The sequence below is a fragment of the Lycorma delicatula genome, chromosome 1 (assembly GCF_047948215.1).
Source record: "Lycorma delicatula isolate Av1 chromosome 1, ASM4794821v1, whole genome shotgun sequence".
Lineage (NCBI taxonomy): Eukaryota > Metazoa > Arthropoda > Insecta > Hemiptera > Fulgoridae > Lycorma > Lycorma delicatula.
Window position 1 is genome coordinate 42687712 of NC_134455.1, and position 15911 is coordinate 42703622.

Genomic DNA, 15911 nt, shown 5'->3' on the forward strand with positions numbered 1-15911 from the left:
GTATTAGAGATAATGAAGATGGATCGCTGAATGTAAAAATAGAAAGAGAAAAGATTATGAAGGTAGAAGAACATTGATTTTTATTGATTTGAATTTTTCATTGACCTCTTATCTTTTTCCAGTTTATCAATTTTTCTTTTTAATATGCGATTTTTATTGTGCATTTCAGTTACTAACTGCTTCAGTAGTTCATTTTCAGTAACTAAGTTAATTTACTTTTTTCATTGTCAGATTTAGATTCTGATTTAGGTTTTAAATCATCCACTAGTTATTGAAGCTGTGTGTGTATATATTCTTGTACATTGATTAATTTTTCTTTTAATACAAAAATTGCTACATTTCCTTCATCATTATTTTTAATGTCTTCTTGTTTGGAAGACATGTTTGGAGGTTATGTCTTTCTTACAGCTACATATTGCAGTTATCAAAACCAACAAACCTTTTTCCTTTGTGACAACTTATATGATGTAAGGAATCACAGAGTGCACATATACAAATTGATGCTGCTTTTTTGTGAATACAACAGATAAAATCAGTAGGAGCTGCCTTTAAACTGGTTTTCTTGTTAGCAGCCATCTTAGAATTAATTGATTCTTTTTTTTATATGTACGGTATGTCCCACGAAGAAATGGAGACACTTTCAGGATATATTCTACTGGTGAAAATAATGAAAAAAGTGGAAATGCATTGTTTTCTAGTTACGGTTAGCAAAAGATTTCACTTGGATTTCAGTTCTACTAATAAAAAGAAACCCTACTGTAATTTTTGGGACCCAGAGAAAAAGTTGGTGGTTTCTTATGTAATTTGAACTGGGAAGTGGATAAAACAGGTCCTAGAACTGTAACTCCAGTAGTTTTTAAGTGATCCAACATAAAACAAAAAAATTGTCTAAAAACAAGTTTGTTTTAGGTTTGTAGTACAATAGCTTTGTTAAATGACTAATAAATGCAAAAGATTTAGTAAAATTGTATAGGATTTAATTCTGAGAAAATCGATATAAATACAGCCAATAAAAAGTAAAAAAGACATAAAAATCAGTTTTTTATTGAAGTAAAATAGATGAAAAATACAGAGAATTTTTTTTTTATATCTAATAAACATTATTCTTAATATAGCAAAACAAAAAAATAAAATACATGAAATGATAAATGGTAACTGAATAACATTCCTCAGTTACAGCAACAGTTTGAAATTCCCTCCTTTACAATGTACTCAACATTCTGCCTAATGTAAAATATTTCCAGTGGCTTTCTGTATCATCTCACAATTGTTTCATACAAATTTAGTAGCATTTTGTATTTTAATGAGTAACTCTTCTTTAGTATTAACTTTTTGTTGGTATACTATTGTTATCATATGGCCTCAAATGAAGTAACCTAGTGGTGTTAGGTCAGGTGATCATGGTGGCCAATTGATTGGTCCACCATGTCCAATCCAGTTTAAGAAATTAGCATTCAAGCGATTTCTGGCTACTAAAGAAAAATGTGGTGTTGCACCATCATGCTGGAAAATCATTGTCACTCTACTTAGTAAAGGTACATTATTATTTAGAGCCGGAAATTATTTTTCAAGAAATGAACATATGCATCTCCTGTAAGGTTTTCATTGAAAACAAATTGTCTTAAAATTTTGTCATAAATGATATCACACCAAATATTAATGTGAAATCTGTGTTGGAAACTAGTATACACAATAACATGTGGTTTTTTCCCTCCTTAAAAGACTATTTTTTAGAATTGAAGACTGTGTCTTGTAAAAGTGGCTTCATCAGTAAATAAAATGAAATTTACCTTATCAGCATTGTATAGAAGCCAGTTACATGAGTTTAACCATGGGGATAATCTATTGGCCACAAATTTTTAACTCTCTGCAGGTGGAAAGGATTAAGTATGTCTTTCTGAAGGATGCACCATATCAGTGCGATAAGAAATTCGCTTTGTACTAGTGTTTAGGCTACGCTGAATATACTGAATCATTTGATGTTAATCATTAGCACGATGATTTACTTGGCGTTGAACAGAAAACTTAACACATTGGAAATGACCCTTTTCTTTGTATATGCTGATATACTGAAGAGTGTATAAAAGGAATGTTTATTAGGTACAGAAAGAATAGTACAATGTTTTGTCTATTTTTCATTTGTTTAACTTCAATAAAAACTTATTTTTAAAAGTTTTTTTTTTTACTTTTTATTTATTATATCTACATTAACTTTCTAAAATTAAATTATCTACAAGTTTTGATACTAAATCTTGCGCATTTATTAGAAATTTACCTTTAGACACATTTTGCCATACTATTACAGCAGTGAAAATTCAGTTCCAAGGTGTTTTGCCATAATAGTATGCTTCATGTACTGCTATCAGCTGCTGCTGTGTAAAATGACTTAAGACTTAATGTATTTATTATTATAAGGGAATAGTATCATTAGGTTAATCAAAACTTATAGTTACTCATAGGTTATGGGTTATATACAAAAGTAATGAATATATGTTTATATGGGTTATAAAACAAAAGTAATGAAATGTAGTAGAAATAACAAAGATGGACCACTGAATGTGAAAATAGGAGGAGAAAAGATTATGGAGGTAGAAGAATTTTGTTATTTGGGAAGTAGAATTACTAAAGATGGACGAAGCAGGAGCGATATAAAATGCCGAATACCACAGGCAAAACGAGCCTTCAGTCAGAAATATAATATTTTTACATCAAAAATTAATTTAAATGTCAGGAAAAGATTTTTGAAAGTATATGTTTGGGGCGTAGTTTTATATGGAAGTGAAACTTGGATGATCGGAGTACCTGAGAAGAAAAGATTAGAAGCTTTTGAAATGAGGTGCTATAGGAGAATGTTATAAATCAGATGAGAGTGGATAAAGTGACAAATGAAGAGGTGTTGCGGCAAATTGATGAAGAAAGAAGCATTTGGAAAAATATGGTTAAAAAAGAGACAGACTTATAGGCCATATATTAAAGTCATCCTAAAATAGCCACTTTGACATATTGGAGGGACAGGTAGAAGAAAAAAATTGTGTAGACAGGCAACATTTGGAATAAAACGTAAAACAAATTGTTAGGGTGTAGGATGTAGGGGATGTACCGAAATGAAACAACTAGCACTAGATAGGGAATCTCGGAGAGTTGCATCAAACCAGTCAAATGAATGAAGACAAAAAAAAAATGTTTATCTGAACTTTTTCAAGAGTAGATCACGTCTTGAAAGTTTTTCCGTTTCTTCATGGGACATTCTGTATTACTGATTATTTTCAATATTGGTATTTACATAACTAGTAAACTTTCTATTGCTTTTAAAATATATTATTAGCGTTTTTGAGAACATTAAAGAAGAATTAAAAAGGGGACGTGTTCCTCTTCATCAGTTTTTTCAACAATCGAAAATTAAATTCTATCTTCTTGAAGATTCTAAGACTCTTCATTGTTATTATAGGATTTTTTAATTTCAGTATTTCCTTTTCCTGTGCTTTAATTATTTTTTTGTAATGTTTTTTCACTTTTTGTAGTATAATATTCGTATAATGATTTTCTTTCTAATTGTATAATAATTAAATTATTCTGCTTTATAAAGGCATGATTATAGGCCTATCCAGGTAACAAACAAAAATATTTCTGATTAAAGATTTTATTTTGTTTTGAACTAGCTTATGTTATTCCACTAAAGAGTTCTTTATGTACAAATTAAAAAAAAAAACATTATTATTAATTAATTGTCTCCAATTATTATTGCTTGCTATTTAAAAATTATTACACAGATAATAATAATAATCTGTGGAACATAAAATTATCCCCCAATCTTTACCCAACATAATATCTAATTCTATTAACTTATCATCCTTAAATTTCAGATCGGTATCTTTCGTGGTTTGTCAGATCTTAAGATAAAATGATTACAAAATTATATTTGCAACTATGCAACATAGAAACATGAGTAAATGCTCTACAACATCCTTATTCTAAATTGATGAATATATTATTTTATAAAGCTATAGCTTGTTATTTTTAGATTATTACTATTTTTAGATTGTTATTTGATGATATAATATTTGAAGCACATTGGCCAGATTGAGGAAATAAATATATTACTTCATTATAGTTGGAGGGATAATTAATTCCTTTGATCAGTGAAAAACCATTGCCAAGGTTGTCTTTTTCATTATACATGAGTTTAGTACATAGTTCATAGAGTTTACATAATATTTTTAATAATTAATCTGACAGCTGCATTTCTGTTGCTGTTGTTAATTATTTTTGAAATATTCAGACTAATCAAACTACTGTGTATCTTTGTTACATTATATTGCAAAGTACAAAATCATAAATTACAGTAGATATTATTAGTATAGTGTACTTATAATGGAAACAGTTTAGCAACGATTAACGCACAAACAAGTAGCCTGGAGATAAAATTGAATATGTTTGGGCAGTAGTAAAAAAAAAACTAAAAATTGTATCGCAAAAATTGATCTCATTAAAGCAATAATATCATTATGGTTTGATGATGAAAAAAAAAATGTGTAGTACACTTGTTGAATCGATGCAATATCATTTACTTAAGAAAAATATTAATTACTCAATATTCACAAATTGTACAGATACGATTTTTTTTTTTTTAATGAAGTAATTTTTTATTTAATAACATCGCTGTTTTAATTAATTTACACACTACTGTATTTGTATAAGTATCATTGTTATCATTTTTCCAATCATATGGCGGTCTTCTCTTTTCACAATATTCTTCACATGAGCATAGCTATATGAACATATAATTTTATATGTATATGATGATTCAGATCTATATGGCAATCTCTTGGGAGCTGATTTTATAACTAAAAATAGGAAAAATGTTCATATTGTCGCCAAATGGCTTTGACAGTACGTGGCACTTAATAACCTTGTAGTAACCCTGAGAAGGGCTGTTGTTGTTGATTGGCTTTGATGGATTGTTGCAATTAATAACCTTATGGTAGCCCTGAAAAGGGCCGTTTTTTGTGTTAGCTTTGAGAAGAGCTGTTGGGTCTGGAAGCTGGTCTCCAGTGAAGTCGGGGAGTTGTGGCTTGTCCATTGAAATCAGACCGGGCTTCCCATCAGTGGCAAGCGGGTCTCCACTGTAGCGTGGCAGTGGTGGCCCCCAGAGCCCTGTAGTGTTGGGTCCGCGTCGGTTGTCCTTTGTTGACACAGCTGAGGTGATTCTTCCAGAGCAATCCCACGCTGGGCTGGCTCCTGCTGCTGAGTCCGCCAGCCAGGGCAATTGGCGAGCTGGAGCGGAAAGGTAGCGTCTGCGTCCAGCAGCTTCCTCAGCGGGGGCCAGCCAGGTCTGTTGCTCCAGCAGGGTTGTTGGCATCCATCAGGAGGCCCCGTTGAGGTGGCCAGAGAACTTCTTCTGTCTTCTTCCATCTTCTTCTTCTTCTTTGTCTTCTCCAGGTGGTCGATGATGAATTAAAAATTCACTTTTATTAGATTTATTGTCTTCTGTCCTCTAGTTTTGTTTTTATAATATTAATTTTGATCCGATTCTTTGTCATAATATCTTTATTTTTAAATCATCTGTTTCATTACATAAAACATTGATTCTCAAACATTTTCGTCCACCTCTCAATTGATAATCAAAAACTTTCTAGCGCACCTCCAACATTTTTAAACTTACCGTGTGTTAAAAATAATAATTGCAGTTGTTGTTTTTAAGATTTGTTCTTTAAAACTGTAATTGCAGTTACTGCTTTTAAATGTAGCATATATTTCTGAGTTGAAATTTATATTTTACTTTACATTTTAGTTTGGAATATCAGAAAACATAATTTTCACCTTTTTTTTAATCAGCCATTGCCTTCCTAGACCGCCTGAACACTCCGAATTTTCTGTGGGCCTTCTACCCCCCCCCCCCCCTTAGCCTCCAGTGCCAACAAGGGGATATTATTGCCCACTTTGAGAATAACATAAAATATAACTTTACTTGTGAAATTTATGCAAATTATTTTTCTTGCTCCTATTTGACTTCTTTATTTGTTTTATATCTCTATTTTGTTAATAAGATGTTGGTAGCTTGTTTCATTCTGTTTAGAAAACAGGTTAAGAGGTTTAGAAAACGGGTTAAGAGGTACTGAAAAAAAAATTGTGTATATATATATATATATATATATAATAAAAAATGTATCATTGTTAATTTAATCGCTAAGCAACATATTATACCACTTTTAATTTTTATATTAAAACACTTATATCACTTTTACTTCAACCTAAAGAGAGATAATTGTTTTATCTGTCTGCAAGTGAAGAAAAGAATACGATTTAATATAATATAAAAGAAAAAGAGAACAAAGAAGATTAATAAGTAAATATAACAGAAATTTAATTAATTGTAACTGCTAAAATCTCATATTTGATTTCTTAAAAAATGTTCAAGATTTTGAAATTCATTCTTTTATTACTACTCCTTAAATTATTGGTGGAAGCTATCTGCGGTGTAATAAGAACATTACTCATCTATTTACTAGTTATCCTGCTGGTTCGTCGTTCATATAAAATTTTACTCAAGTTCGCCAAAAAATTAAACGTATAAAATATTTTTAAATGACAACAAAATCTGAAGTATAAATCAAAATTCAAATAAGTTTATCTACAAATGTTATCTGCAAATTGATCAAAATTATTAAATCTTTTATGGAATCTACATTGTTAAAAATTATGTGATTTTTCAAGCTTTTACATCAAAATTGCTACTGAAATCTTCGTGCTGAATGTACGTTGTTAAAAGTTGTAATGTTTTTTAATCCTTCAGATCAAAATTTCGACTGAAATCTTCGTTGATGGTGAAAATTAATAGTAAAGATTCATAAGTTATCAAAAATAAACAGTTTTATGGGTTAATATCGATGATAATTTACAAGTTATAAATCAAAATTCTGATAAGTTTATCTACAAATTGATTAAAATTATTAAATATTTTATCGAATCTACATTGTTAAAAATTGTGTGATTTTTTTTCAAGCGTTAAATTAAAATTCCTACTAAAATCTTCGTGTTGAATCTATGTTGTTAAAAACTGTGATTTTTCAAGCCTTCAGATCAAAATTACTACTGAATTCTTCATTCATTAATATTTATTGTAAAAATTCAGAAGTTCAGAATAAAAAATAAACAATTTTTTTGGGATTTACTTTCATGATTACATCAATTTAATCAGGATTTACAAGCTATAACATTTTACTTCTATGTGTCTTAAATAATTGTTTTTAATAAAATTAATTTTTTTTAAATTTTTGATCTTTTCTTTTGTATTTTATAGTAATTCATTTTAATACCCTTGAACATTTTTTATACATGTTATACAAGAAATTCTTTAAAAAAAACACATTTGTGGCATAAGAAAGTGATGATGAGCTTTTGTTGGTTAAACGAGATTTGAGGAACGAGATTTAATTCAGGGCAGCTCGATCTTGCTAGATACTCCCTCCAGAGCAGACTAGCTGTTACACAACGGCCTCGTCTATCAATGGCAGGTCATCAAATTAGGTATATCCTGCTGTAGAAGTATCTAGGTGTTATCCTTGATTCAAGGAGCACTTTAAATATGCTGCCAAAAATGCTTGTTCTGCTTTCTTTGGTGTGAAGAGAGCCGTTCACCCCGACTGGGAGCATAATTTCAGAACCATGCTGTCTGGGCTCATCAAATGAGGTAAAAATATTATAGGAATATTTCGTTGAGAGCCCAGCATCTCCTGTTATCTGTGATTAGTGCCTACAGGGCTGTCTCTCAAGAGGTGGTCCTTGTTATTTCTGGTACTAAACTCATTGATATCCTTGTAATTTAGCACCAATAACATTGATGCTAAGAAGATAGGTCAACTTATCTCTGGGCACATGAAAGAAATAAAACAAGAACAAAACAAAAGTAATGAAATGTAGTAGAAATAACAAAGATGGACCGCTGAATGTGAAAATAGGAGGAGAAAAGATTATGGAGGTAGAAGAATTTTGTTATTTGGGAAGTAGAATTACTAAAGATGGACGAAGCAGGAGCGATATAAAATGCTGAATAGCACAAGCGAAACGAGCCTTCAGTAAGAAATATAATTTGTTTACATAAAAAATTAATTTAAATGTCAGGAAAAGATTTTTTGAAAGTGTATGTTTGGAGTGTCGATTTATATGGAAGTGAAACTTGGACGATCGGAATATCTGAGAAGAAAAGATTAGAAGCTTTTGAAATGTGGTGCTATAGGAGAATATGTTAAAAATCAGATGAGTGGATAAAGTGACAAATGAAGAGGTATTGCGGCAAATAGATGAAAGAAGCATTTGGAAAAATATAGTTAAACGAAGAGACAGACTTAGAGGCCCCATACTAAGAGGAGGCATCCTGGAATAGTCGCTTTAATATTGGAAGGACAGGTAGAAGGGAAAAATTGTGTAGGCAGGCCACATTTGGAATATGTAAAACAAATTGTTAGGAATATAGGATGTAGAGGGTATACTGAAATGAAACGACTAGCACTAGATAGGGAATCTTGGAGAGCTGCATCAAACCAGTCAAATGACTGAAGACAAAAAAAAAGTTACGGTACTTATTAATAATGGAATGGTTTTATTTTTAAAACAAAAAAAAATTATTCCAGTACTGATGTCTGAGAAAGTAAATGTATATTTATACTCCTAAATTACCCACCAGCAATAACTAATCTTGCAATTTTTGCTTGTCTTTGCTGATCATCTGCATCTCCCAACCATCCTGTAATCCAATCAATCAATTACTGAAGTGAAAATAAATCACCATTCTGACTCATATCCAAACCACTCAGTATGACCAAATACCTGAAATCAATAAAATTACAATGCTTATTTAAAAAAAATGTAATCTACGTATTTTACGAATTTTAATCCAGATAGTTACATTGTGATTCTGCCATAACATAGCCATAAATTAAACTTCTCAAAATAGCATAAAATAAATTAATTACTTTCAGAATTACAAATTTTTTATTTTTTTTAGTTGAAAGAGTGATGCCAACAGTATTCTATAGGAACTAGTCAAATGAGAACGACATCAACCACTAGGATAAATCCTTACTTCATATCATTTTCAATTACAAGATACTACCCACTTGAGATATACCATTTCTTCAGTAATGACCACAGTAAGGGATGAAATTATCATCCTTCCTCTAATATAAAAATAATTAATAACTAGTAAAATAATATAATACTAATATATTAATTTATTTAATTTACATTTTTTATAATCCGTTTTTTTCTTTATTTTTCCTCTGTACGTTTAAACAACTACATATAATAAAATATTTTTTCAGCCTCTGTAAAGTACAGAATTAGAGAACACACTTACCTTTAATTCTTCATGTTCAAAATGTTTTCAGGTCTACTAAGCCCATCTTCAGTGATTTTTGCTAATAATTCTTATTTTTTGTACATTTACACATTAAATTATAGCTTTTTACTTTTATTTTGTTACTTTTATTAATAAAAAAATTTAAAAACATTTTAAAAATTCAGAACAAATATTTGTTCAGTCAAGAGAATGAAAAGTATTGCAATAACTATTAATTTATCAATATCTTATCTTTGTATATCAAATAAATTAATTTGAATAAGAATGTTCCCATCAAATTTTGTTTGCAGATTTAGAAGGCTAATAACAAATTTATCCTTAAAATAAGCATAAATTATTAGGTTTCTTATTATTATTATTAAAAAATAGGTTTCTCATTGACCTTGAAAAACCTATTTTTTTATTTTTAAATGATTAAAATGTTCATTAAATCTACCTTTAAAGGACCTATTCGTTTTAGTATATATTTATTAAAAATTGTTGCATTTTATTTTATAAATATCGAAAGAATCATATTTATTTTTTACTTTTTTATCATTGTAATATTTTAAATGTTTTATTATATGATTATCAGGTTTATATTTTTTATCATTATATGTGTTAATCAAGTTATCTATAATTTCATTTGTATAAGAGTATTTTAAATAAATATTTTAACTATTTTTATATTTGGGTATTAATGTAGTAATATTTGTTATTGAAAAATTCTGGATTATATTTTTTATGTATATTATATTTTATCAATCAATGGCGTATGATACCCATTTTTTATAGCTATATTTTTTTATATTTTTATTTCATTATACAATTCCTGTTTATTGTTTATGTATTTTATTTCTCTATTTATCATGTTTTTAAAAATATTATTTTTTTTTTAAATGTAAATTCACCCTTATAAATTTGCAAACAGAATTTGATGGGGACAACCTTACTAAATTATTTAAATTGGCATACAAAGATTAGATTAGAAATTAATAGTTATTGTAATAAAAGCTATAATTTAATGTGTAAATGTTTTTTTTTTTTATCTTCAGTCATTTGACTGGTTTGATGCAGCTCTCCAAGACTCCCTATCTAGTGCTAGTAAATGTAAAAAATAAAAATTATTAAAAAAACATCACTGCAGACTTAAGGGCAGGGACTTAAAGGGGCTTAGGCCTGAAATATTTTAAACATGAAAAATTAAAGGTAACAGTCTCTAATTCTGTACTTTGCAGAGGCTGAAAAAATATATTATATATAATACTAATATTGAAGAGTTATACGGAGGAAATGAATTAGAAAATGGTGTTATAGAGGAAGAAGAGGAAGATGAGTTGGATGAAATGGGAGAAACAATACTGAGATCTGAATTTAAGAGAGCATTAAACGATTTAAATGGCAGAAATGCTCCTGGAATAGACGGAATACCTGTAGAATTACTGCGCAGTGTAGGCGAGGAAGCGATTGATAGATTATACAAACTGGTGTGTAATATTTTTGAAAAAGGGGAATTTCCGTCAGACTTCAAAAAAAGTGTTATAGTCATGATACCAAAGAAAGCAGGGGCAGATAAATGTGAAGAATACAGAACAATTAGTTTAACTAGTCATGCATCAAAAATCGTAATGAGAATTCTATACAGAAGAATTGAGAGGAGAGTGGAAGAAGTGTTAGGAGAAGACCAATTTGGTTTCAGGAAAAGTATAGGGACAAGGGAAGCAACTTTAGGCCTCAGATTAATAGTAGAAGGAAGATTAAAGAAAAAAAAACCAACATACTTGGCGTTTATAGACCTTGAAAAGGCATTCGATAACGTAGACTGGAATAAAATGTTCAGCATTTTAAAAAAATTAGGGTTCAAATATAGAGATAGAAGAACAATTGCTAACATGTACAGGAACCAAACAGCAACAGTAACAATTGAAGAACATAAGAAAGAAGCCGTAATAAGAAAGGGAGTCCGACAAGGATGTTCCCTATCTCCGTTACTTTTTAATCTTTTCATGGAACTAGCAATTAATGATGTTAAAGAACAATTTCGATTCGGGGTAACAGTACAAGGTGAAAAGATAAAGATACTACGATTTGCTGATGATATAGTAATTCTAGCCTAGAGTAAAAAGAATTTAGAAGAAACAATGAACGGCATAGATGAAGACCTACGCAAGAACTATCGCATGAAAATAAACAAGAACAAAACAAAAGTAATGAAGTGTAGTAGAAATAACAAAGATGGACCACTGAATGTGAAAATAGGAGGAGAAAAGATAATGGAAGAAGAAGAATTTTGTTATTTGGGAAGTAGAATTACTAAAGATGGACGAAGCAGGAGCGATATAAAATGCTGAATAGCACAAGCGAAACGAGCCTTCAGTAAGAAATATAATTTGTTTACATCAAAAATTAATTTAAATGTCAGGAAAAGATTTTTGAAAGTATATGTTTGGAGTGTCGTTTTATATGGAAGTGAAACTTGGACGATCAGAGTATCTGAGAAGAAAAGATTAGAAGCTTTTGAAATGTGGTGCTATAGGAGAATGTTAAAAATCAGATGAGTGGATAAAGTGACAAATGAATCTTCCTTCTACTATTAATCTGAGGCCTAAAATTGCTTCCCTTGTCCCTATACTTTTCCTGAAACCAAATTGGTCTTCTCCTAACACTTCCTCCTCTCTCCTCTCAATTCTTCTGTATAGAATTCTAGTTAAGATTTTTGATGCATGACTAGTTAAACTAATTGTTCTGTATTCTTCACATTTATCTGCCCCTGCTTTTTTTGGTATATATATATATATTACTATAACACTTTTTTTGAAGTCTGACGGAAATTCCCCTTTTTCATAAATATTACACACCAGTTTGTATAATCTATCAACCGCTTCCTCACCTGCACTGCGCAGTAATTCTACAGGTATTCCGTCTATTCCAGGAGCCTTTCTGCCATTTAAATCTTTTAATGCTCTCTTAAATTCAGATCTCAGTATTGTTTCTCCCATTTCATCCTCCTCAACTTCCTCTTCTTCCTCTATAACACCATTTTCTAATTCATTTCCTCCGTATAACTCTTCAATATATTCCACCCATCTATCGACTTCACCGTTCGTATTATATATTGGTGTACCATCTTTGTTTAACACATTATTAGATTTTAATTTATGTACCCCAAAACTTTCCTTAACTTTCCTGTATGCTCCGTCTATTTTACCAATGTTCTTTCTCTTTCCACTTCTGAACACTTTTCTTTAATCCACTCTTCTTTCGCCAGTTTGCACTTCCTGTTTATAGCATTTCTTAATTGCCGATAGTTCCTTTTACTTTCTTCATCACTAGCATTCTTATATTTTCTACGTTCATTCATCAGATGCAATATATAGTCTGAAACCCAAGGTTTTCTACCAGTTCTCTTTATTCCGCCTAAGTTTGCTTCTGCTGATTTAAGAATTTCCTTTTTAACATTCTCCCATTCTTCTTCTACATTTTCTACCTTATCTTTTTTACTCAGACCTCTTGTGATGTCCTCCTCAAAAATCTTCTTTACCTCCTCTTCCTCAAGCTTCTCTAAATTCCACCGATTCATCTGACACCTTTTCTTCAGGTTTTTAAACCCCAATCTACATTTCATTATCACCAAATTATGGTCGCTATCAATGTCTGTTCCAGGGTAAGTTTTGCAGTCAACGAGTTGATTTCTAAATCTTTGCTTAACCATGATATAATCTATCTGATACCTTGCAGTATCGCCTGGCTTTCTCCAAGTGTATATTCTTCTATTATGATTTTTAAATTGGGTGTTGGCAATTACTAAATTATACTTCGTGCAAAACTCTATAAGTCGGTCCCCTCTTTCATTCCTTTTGCCCAGCCCGTATTCACCCACTATATTTCCTTCCTTGCCTTTTCCAATGCTTCCATTCCAATCTCCAACTATTATTAAATTTTCATCTCCTTTTACGTGTTTAATTGCTTCATCAATCTCTTCGTATACACACTCTACCACATCATCATCATGGGCACTTGTAGGCATATAGACTTTAACAATCGTTGTCGGTTTAGGTTTTGATTTTATCCTTATTACAATGATTCTATCGCTATGCGTCTTGAAATACTCCACTCTCCTCCATATCTTCTTGTTCATCACGAAACCTACTCCTGCCTGCCCATTATTTGACGCTGAGTTCTAAAGTCACCTGTCCAAAAGTCGCCTTCCTCCTAATTATTAATAAATCAATATATTTAATAAAAAAAAAAAAGATGAAGTCTGATTCGAACCGATGTGTCTTTGTAAGATCCAAATATTTCATAATTGAAATTTTATTAGGCTATAACTCTGGAACAAATGAAAATAAGAACAGCTTATGATATATCGTTGAAAAGCTCTCAATGAAGGCTTATTACTGCAGTTAAGAAAAAGTCCATAATCCAATTTGGGCTTTTCTGGGCACTTTTGGTCCAGTCGATTGCAATCAAAGGGGGAGATGCACAAACTAGATGTTACAACAGTCCAAAATCAACTTATCCTATTCAACAGACTCAGTTTTATTTCAACTTTCTACGGCTAATTGTTTTTTAGTTACGCAAGATACACACATACATACATGCCAGAATTAGTCAAAATGGATTCAGGAATAATCAAAATGGATATTTCCGTTGAAATCTGAAATTTAATATGTCCTCACATTGGACAAATAGCGCGATTTTTTCAATAATTACTTTATATATACAAAGAATAAATTAGAACCTAATAGTGTAACTAACACCAATTATGTATATAATTTATATTACTTACCTCTTCACTAATTTCCTTTAGAATGCTTGGTTTCAATTCTTGATGTTTAAACAAAGTTCCAATGACAACACATTTCTCACCATTTATATCAGGAAGATCCATTAAACGTGCTATCCTCACATTTGAACCTATAATATAATTTACACATTATAATAAAAAATAAATATCGTAACATATTGTAAAAAATAACAAAACAAGTAATACTAATGCCAAATTATAATAAGGACTATAATTAAATAACAATAGCTACACTTACAAGCAAAACTCTGTATTAAAAACCAGAAACAGAATATGCTTCAAGATGAAAATAACCGTGTTACAAGTAGTTTACACATATGACTGGCAATTCTTTTTCAGGTAAAGCCAAAGGAAGGATGTATTGCATTAGAAGCAGATCAAAAAAAAACTTCTTTATTCTAATTTATGTAAAAAGTACAGTTAGTTCCAGAATTATGTTACTGTTTTTTTACTTGTTACTGTTATTGTACATAAGATTCTATCAGGAATGTGTAGCTGTGCTACACCACGCATAGAAAAAGAATTACATCAGCCTCTTTCTGGCAGGATCAAGGGAAACCATGAGAAAATCTTAAGTGTTATCACAAGATATAAACAATAATAAAAAAATCAAAATCAGTGTAAAACAACAGTGTATAAATTGAAACTATAAAAGTACTTTCTATTTATACATGTTAAATGAAGTGGAAACACGGGTTTTGTTTCTTTGATTTTTTAAAATTAGTATTAATACATTATTAGAATGAAATCTCATCAAAGTAGTAATAATGATAATCAAGCAAACTTACCCCATTTTTGACCAATACATTTAATAAGATTGTCACGCATCTTACTAAGTCTAGCTGCATATATGTGAGCAAATTGTCGGGTGTAGTCTTTAGACTGATGGCGATACTTAAACAATAAGTTGTTATACGAACATTGAACTCGAGAAAAAACTTCATCCACCGATATTTTATCGGCTGAATTGGGCAAATTTCCCTTTTTATCGCTTACCTTCATGATATCACCTAGTCAAAAATGTTCCCCCACCTTGATTTCAAATATTGTAGTTTTACAACAAAAAACTTCCACGAACAAACGTCATTTATATACTTTGTGATGTAATTTGGAGGTTAAGCAAACAAGTAATACTCAGATAAAGACCAAATTCAATTACTAACAAACACATCATCAAAATTAGCACTTCTGAAGACAATTAATTAAGACACGAACAACTACCCGCCAACTTAAGTTTGACAATCAATGTCGCAAACATACCCAACCATACCGAACCACAAACTCTGAAAGAGCCACAAAAATTAATTATGTTTAAAAAGTGAAAATGAGAAAATCTAAATAAAAAACTATCCAAAGTAAAACTTCCAGATTAAATATGTTATTTTTCAAAACGATTTTTTTTGCACATATGATTTATCATAAAAATAATGGCAAGAAGTTTAAATTCGATACTAAACAATTAATAAATACTGACTATGACTTCAATTTGTTCTTAAGAAATTATCTTTAGGTTAAGATACTACTTGTAATAAAAAGTTATAAGAATCTTATAACACACATGACTGAATTTATGTTTTTTTGCCATTAATATACTCCTTATCAACATTATAATTCTCGATTCTCTTTCAGAATATCAAATAAATTTTTCGCTGTACTTGCACAAACTGAATAAATTATAATCTGTTGTATTTTATAATAATTTAAAATGTCGTAAAGCTAATTACATAAATTTTAACAAGTCTGAATTATTATATTATGTTGACTTGT

General features: G+C 30.2%; 2 protein-coding genes across 2 annotated transcripts in view; one reads left to right on the forward strand and one right to left on the reverse strand.

Moving 5' to 3' along the window:
• Positions 1–9244, forward strand: part of LOC142317644 (nuclear pore complex protein Nup214-like) — a 52396-nt gene extending 43152 nt beyond the window's left edge. Inside the window, exon 8 of the mRNA XM_075354203.1 lies at positions 9005–9244. The gene's annotated coding sequence lies outside the window, so the exon portion shown is untranslated. The remainder of the gene's footprint in view (positions 1–9004) is intronic.
• On the reverse strand, positions 8766–15520 carry LOC142317627 (DNA polymerase delta subunit 2-like). The gene is made up of 3 exons (XM_075354187.1): positions 14933–15520; positions 14127–14254; positions 8766–8826 (listed from the first exon to the last, which is right to left on the reverse strand). The coding sequence occupies exons 1-3, from the start codon at positions 15144–15146 to the stop codon at positions 8782–8784; spliced, it is 387 nt and encodes a 128-aa protein (XP_075210302.1). The 5' UTR covers positions 15147–15520; the 3' UTR covers positions 8766–8781.
• Between the last annotated feature and the right edge of the window lie 391 nt (positions 15521–15911).